Source organism: Lotus japonicus, chromosome 3 (genome assembly GCF_012489685.1).
Source record: "Lotus japonicus ecotype B-129 chromosome 3, LjGifu_v1.2".
NCBI classification, from domain to species: domain Eukaryota; kingdom Viridiplantae; phylum Streptophyta; class Magnoliopsida; order Fabales; family Fabaceae; genus Lotus; species Lotus japonicus.
The window spans coordinates 75565379-75572682 of NC_080043.1; the positions used below are offsets into that span (position 1 = coordinate 75565379).

General features: G+C 37.6%; 1 protein-coding gene across 2 annotated transcripts; it reads right to left on the reverse strand.

Annotated features, from left to right (window-relative positions):
- Window positions 1-5101: 5101 nt before the first annotated feature.
- On the reverse strand, window positions 5102-6816 carry LOC130745939 (GATA transcription factor 9-like). 2 transcript variants are annotated; one of them, XM_057598391.1, is made up of 2 exons: window positions 6388-6816; window positions 5102-6220 (listed from the first exon to the last, which is right to left on the reverse strand). In XM_057598391.1, the coding sequence occupies exons 1-2, from the start codon at window positions 6712-6714 to the stop codon at window positions 5462-5464; spliced, it is 1086 nt and encodes a 361-aa protein (XP_057454374.1). In that variant the 5' UTR covers window positions 6715-6816; the 3' UTR covers window positions 5102-5461. The 2 variants fall into 2 exon arrangements, with proteins under 2 accessions (XP_057454374.1, XP_057454373.1); XM_057598390.1 differs by having other exon boundaries at window positions 5102-6223.
- Between the last annotated feature and the right edge of the window lie 488 nt (window positions 6817-7304).

Below are 7304 nucleotides of genomic sequence, written 5' to 3' on the forward strand. Positions count from 1 at the left end.
GAAATAAGTCGTTCAGAGAATTCCTCAATCCAAACTAAAGCACCCAAAGAAAGCCAAACAATATTCTGTCAAAAGAATTTTCAGTTTTATGAACGAAAACCAAATCAACCATATAAATGAAGAAACTAAATCATAATAATTCTGATTAATTGAAGCACAATAAGAACGTTCTCTCACTACAAGGAAGTTCATTTTTTGCGACTTTTTTTGCGACAATAACGTTATTGCCGCTAATTTAATTATAAAATAAAAAATTGCATCAAGTGGTGAGTAGTAGCCAGTAGGTAATATTTTTATGGGTTAACTAAGGTTTTGGTACCTTTATAGGCGAAGTTTGAAAATAAAATGGTCCTTCATTAAAGTAAAGTTTCAATTTAGTTCCTAATATTTGGAAAATTACTGGTCCTCATTAGAGTGGTGGCTCCAGCCAACTTGTCAAGGTGTACGGCGGCACTAATGTGGTGACGAGAGAACAGGGTCCCAAATAGAGCGATTGTCATAGTGATCCTCATCTTCATGTGGAAATTATCATCGCTAACTATATCATCAATTCATCTAAGAAATAAAACAAATTAAATAATAGAATTGAAAGAAAAATACATCATAACAAGGATACAAATTGAGGATGAGGGGATAATATGGAGAATGGAATATCTAGCAATGAAGTTTTTTGTTCCTTGCCCCTCACTCATCCCCACATGTGAACATTTTCAAGGGATTACTCAAGTGTTAGGCCCTTAATCTTCTTTGAACAAAAAGAAAAGAAAAACATGACAAGTGATAAAAAGAAGTAAGTAGTCAAATTAATCATTGAGTACAAAGTTTCATAGTAATCCAAAACTACATATATAATAAAATATGCTTGAATAATATTTTTGTCCATCAAACCAATTCTTAAATATGTATTTTATCAATCAAACGAGCTTCATAATTATTTCTAGGAATCACTTAGTCACCACCGATTTATATTATTCATATTTCATCATCAACTCTTTTTATAATTTTAATTTGCATGAACTAAATTAAATAACTCCCATGATATCTTGCAATGGTCAATTACAAGTATACCCCGGTGTGTTGTGTGTTTTTTGCCAAAACATTCAATTAAGTAAGAAGCAGCAATTATTAAAAAGGGCTCAAAATAAAAGAAGGGTGATGCAGTGAGTAAAGGCAAATACATGGAGGGAGTGGGGTGGGTGGAGGGAGGGGACAAGAACCCATAGTTTTTACACACATAACATGAAAAGATCCCTTGACAATGGGCCATGCAGCAGCAGCAAAGCCATATCTTGGAAAATTTTGGATATATATTATCATTCAGCAAACAAACAGCAACAGAGAGTGCTGCAGGCACAAGGTAACAGTCATGCACGTCACGTACCGCGCGCATGTGCTCGGTTTCATCACCCACATGCATAATCACTCTCACTCACTACCATATGTTGTTGCGTTGCTTCTTCATCTATCATAACTTAGATAGCACCACTAGTAGATGTGAAACTAATATCTCATCTCATCATTAGCACACTAAGTAGGATCAAAGATTTTGTTATATATATATACATAAGAGTTGGTAGACGAATCATAAAAAATTTACGACAAATAGTGAACAATTTATAAAGTGTTGAACCACTAAGTTCATCGATGTTGATACGCACCACCATCTTATATATAATATAAATAAATAAATATAATCAATAAATGCAATTGGGTAATGCCGACATTGGCCATGGACCAATGTGTACATACAGTGTACTTTGTATGTACCATTTCCTTGAACACATCGTCGCTTTGTGAAAGGTTGGAAGCTGAAAGTATGTTAGGCTTAGGCGGAATATCCTAGCCAAGCAATATACATTGCATGAAAAAACATCATATATAAAACGTTTTTCCTTCTCTATTTTACTTTTGTTTTGAAAAGTAAAATATACAGTGTGATATGACCTCATGGATGCTTTTCATCTTCTCCAATAGTGCACGGTTATAATGGATCTTTCGCCACAAATATGAGATATTGACACGGTGGGAGAAGTACTTAGAAAAGCACTCAAGTCGGTATGAGAACATTGAGTGATAAACTAAAAATGATAGAAGAAACATGAAATATTAAAATGAGTAATACTTATGTTCCTAACATACATTTATATGGCCATGGTGAGAGTCATCATATGTACTTAAAACACTAAGTCTTAATTAAGCATATATGGCTTCCAATATAATAGATGCTAGCTCGATAATTTTGTGATTGTCTTATTAATTAATATTCCAGCTATTCGAATGCTTGTTGCAATCAAGTTGAACTCACTTTAATTTAGTCATCTCGGCTGACTAGTATAGAGTTTATTTATTTAACTGTGGATCATTTGAGCCAACTCAAACAGTATTAGATTTAGTAACCTTAGTCCACTGGAACACTAAGCAGTAGTGTAGTGGTGGAGAGAATGTATTTTGTTAAATTTTAGTAACTTTTAGTCAACTGAAACACTACGCAGTATCATTGACGATTTATAATTTAGTCATTACTACGAATAGTATTTGTGATGATTTTTAATTTGGTCACTGTTATGAATGGTATTTGTGATGATTTTTAATTCGGTCGCTATTATGAGTACTATTAGTACGAAATACCAAATGGTCACAAATAATTGATATTTAGTGACAAAATCAATAATTGACACTAAAAGATTGTCACCAAAAGATATAGTTCTTGTAGTGTGTATTTCTCTTTTTTACTAACAAAAAATTAGATATCCAATCACATTTGTGCTTTTTTTTTTTGAGGTTTGAAAGTTGATAGTCAGAATCACGTGGTCCATATGTTTTAAAGTTTTTTTTTTTTTGAAATGCATATGTTTTAAAGTTTGATAAAACTAAATGTGTTATACATAAGTTTGACAGAGTTAAATTTGTCAAAATAAACTTGTGTTTAAAGTTTTTTTTAAATTAACTTGTGTTTAAAAGTTAACAAGTAAAAGTAAGTTTTAAAATTAAAATTTTCTTAAGTAGATTAAGATTATTGCTGTTAATTTTCATGTTGGATAGAGGATATTATCCATAGATTTGTTTCCTCTACTTTCTGCTATGTTTCCTCTTCTTTCTGCTATGTACCTTAGTTTTCTTCTATTGATTCCCTTATGTTTCGTTGTCTTCATTTTCTTTATCATCAACGACGTCCACCATCGACGTTGTCCTCGCCTTTTCTCTCTCATTGTACCTGATCTAAGTGTAGAAGCTTCATATCTCCTTCGGAAGAAGAGGAGGTCTCATCACGGCGGAAAAGCAATCTCATCACAGTGGACGGGATCTCGTCATGGTGGAGGGGATCTCGTCATGGCGGTCACAAAGGCAGTTTTGGTTTTGGGTTCCTCCATGGTTTTGACTTCCTCTGTGGTTCAAGAATCTCCATGCAATTTGGTTGTTTCTATTGATAGCTTATAGTTGAGGTTCCTTTATTATGAGCTAGAATTTTCTAAAACTCATGTCAAAATGTTATTGGGTCTCCTAACCTATAATCATCTTATTCAAAGTAAGTTTGAGTGATTTAATTTATTAATAATCAACGTGATTCCGTTTGTTGCCTTGTTGGGCATTTTATTTTCGCAGCTATATATGATTAGAAATGTTCTGAGTAACATTTTCTTGGCCTCCATATATCTCATGATCTCTTTTGTTTTTATTTCTAGTTTTCTACTACTATAAAGGAATTCATTATTTGTTCATCATTGTAATTACTTTATCCTATATATATGTTTCCAATTTCCACTTTTGTTTCTATAGAAGCCAAGAAAACAATTACAACACAGTGCACAGAGTGAGCCCATGCCTATTTAAGTGTACTAGTACATCATGATGAAACTTGAAATAGCTAAAACTTGACTTTGATTATCACCGTGGTTAGTGGCAATTAAACTAGGAAGAAGAAGAAGAAGAACTCACACGTTAAATTGACCCATGAATAGTGTTAGTTACTGTGTATATAGCGTGGAGCCCATGGAAGAGGAAATGTCTAGGATCGGGTGGACAGTTATATCACCAGCCCTCGATGTGCACCTAATTTTCTTTGTTTATTCAATTTAACACTTAACACTCACTCACTCATCACAACTCAACTCACATGATCTTGCTTCTTTCTCCATTTTGCAAGCGAAGCAGGCACCAAGTTAATTATTCTTCATTTTGAATTTAATTTCTCTTTATTAATAATTTTTCAGACCCGACCACGTTGGTTATCATAATTCCATTCTATCACTTTACTTTAACGCACTTCCATGTTGCAAATGGCACCGTACAGAGGACGATGTGTAAGTTGTAACTGGCCAGCGACGACTAATAACAATGAAATCACTGAAATCCACGCACGCAATCCACACCTATTTCAGAACCCTTCCCTAATCCCAACACAATTTGCGCGTCTTCCTCGGTACTCAACAATCAAGACACACCACAGACACACACATGCACACACACAGACGAAGGATTCAATTCAATTCGCCCTTCAAATTCGTTACTCTGTGTGGGTGAACTCCACATTTGTCTGTTAAACCAGTGTTCAAACTTCAAACTAACAATATCGAGATGAAATTGAAAAAACAAGTTACTCACATACATAAAGTTGTTTGAATTCCTTTTTGAACAAAAAGCAAAAATGCAAGACTCACATCAATCCAAGAGTTCATGGAAATTATAATGACCCACCTTTTTTGATAAGGCAAAAGATCAACACATTGCTTCATCATTACCAATTGACCAAATTGCCAACCAACCATCTTTTGCTGCTCATTTATTATTTGTGAATAGTACTCATGCAAATTCCCAGGTATACCACCAATTGGGCTCCATATACACTTTTCCACGGTCCATACTAATCTAGTCTTTTTAAAAATTTGGATGAGTTATACTCCAATCATCAACACGAGTCAGGGCATTGCATTGCTTCTGAGATTATAAACAACTTATTGTAGATCATTAATCAACACAATCATCATATCAGTATCACAAATCAAACACACCGCACCAAAAGTACTATTGTCAAATATTGTAGAGGATATTATAGTGTAAATTTTCAGTTTACAGAACAGACAAGGTCAATTAAATACTAGTATTACTCATAGGAGTATTTTCTTCTTGAGTTTTTATTCATGCTTATTTCCAATAAAACAAGATTTTGATTCCAAATTTGCCAAATTGGGCAAGGAGGCAATCAAGAGTAGATTCTCATTCTACAACCAAATGCAGTTGTTCTTCCCTAGTTTACCCCTCCCCATAATTCAACAGTTCTTTTTCTTTTTTACTTTTCACTTTTCTGACTTTTTGCCACGAAGGAAAAAGAGTAAAATTAGAAAAGCTACAAAATTCAAATTTATAAGACAAAATTTTCAGATAAAAACAAAAGAGTGCCAAAGCTGAAGATAGTTAATTAAAACTTAAACCTCCACCCTAAATTAAACTAGGCTAGCACTCACTAGATAACATGCCTAAACTCTGGCCCACAATGCTGCTGCTGCTGCTGCTGCTGCTGCTGCTGATGGTGATGATGCTGATGATGATGACGGATCATGAACTCATCTCCACCGTTGGATCCGCCGAAAATCGAACTCTGACTCATCAGTTGCTGCTGCTGCTGCCGCTGCATGTCCTTCTGCCTCCTCAGCTCCAAAACCTTCCGGTGAGAATTCGAGTGCCGCGCCGACACAAACGTCGGGCTCGCCGCCGGACGATACTCCGCCACCAACCTCCCGGACTTGAACCTCACACCACACGCATTGCAGAGGGTCTTCGGCCCCATCGGCCCCGTCCGCCACTGCGGCGTCTTCTCCGCGCCGCAGTGGAGGCATTTCCTCCCGGTGCACTCCGTGTTCAGCCCCTCCCGCTTCTTCACCGGCGCAACCTTCTGTTGCTGCGAAGGCGCGTCGGAGGGAGAGACCAAATGGAGGAGGCGCGTGGACCAGTCCCCCGGCGCCGGTCGCGACCGCTTGCTCCGCGCCTTCCCCGGGAGCGGGGTTTCCGAGATGAGGAACGGCGCGTTGCGGGTGCTGTCATCCGCGGCGAACGGCGGGAGAGTGTCGGTGGAGGAGGAGGATTCCGGAGTCTGCGGCTTGGTGCCTACGGTGGTGGTAGCGGCGGCGCCAGAGAGAAGCTTCAGCGTTCTCAGCTCCTCCTCCGCGGAGAACGAGTCTTCCACGAAATTCGAGAGCCATTCCAGTTCAGCCATTTCATCATACTGCTAACAGAATCACACAACCCAGAAAATTCAGTTTTCAATTTTCAAATTAATTCAAAATTCAAATTGAATTGTTCAAAATTTCAAGTTAATTTAATTTCAATTTGGGGGGTTTTGTTTGAATTTCAATTTAAATTCAAATTCTGTGAAATGTTGTGAATTATTACCGGAACACAGAGCTCGCCGGAGAGGTGGAGATCACTGGCGAAGCCACGGGGGACAATGGCGGCGGCGAAGCGGTTGTTGTCTCCGCCGGAAATTGAGGAGTTGCAGCTGTCAACGGCGGTGACGGTGGAGGAGTCGGTGGAGTTTCCGGCGACATTGTCGAAGAAACCATCGGACATAATAGCATCGGCATTGGAGAAATCGAAGAGGTCGTCGATGGCAAAAGGCTCGCCGGGTTTCTGGTCGGTGTGGCGTTTCTCCGCCGGCGAGAATTGGTCCTGTCCTCCGGCGCCGTAATAGCCACCGACGAAGTATTCCGGCGCCTCCATTTACGTACAGAGAGGACAGGGAGTGGGTGGTGGTGTTATTGTTTGGAGAGAATGGAACGCAGCGTTTTGAAAGCGAGTGTGAGAGTTTGGTCTGAGAGAGATGGGAGTGAAGGTGGGGTTTTGAGGAGTAAAGCAATGGCACTATTGTAGTTTATTACACATTGGAGCATCTTTTTGCATGCACATAGATACACACATTTAATAATAAATTAAATTAAAAAAATTTAAAATAGGGGAAGTGACTTGCAAGTTCTGTAATCTGTAAAGTTAATTAAATCACACTTTCATTGTCTTTAGTTTACTGCTATGAATTTTTTGCTTTTCTTTTCTACTTTCTCTTTTTTACTTTCTACTAATTTTAAATAATCTCTTTGCCTTAGAAAAATTAATATTCATAATCTCTTTAGACAATTCAAATTTGTCCAAAAAAAAAGGCAATTCAAATTGATGCTCCTCTTGCTTCTTCATTTCAAATTTTCCATTTGGCATGTGTGCACTCTTCTTAAACTTAGAAGATTACAATAGAAATGGGTTACTGAAGCAGTTCCCTACACATGTTAGAATGAGGCAAAGTAAAATCTGGTGATTCT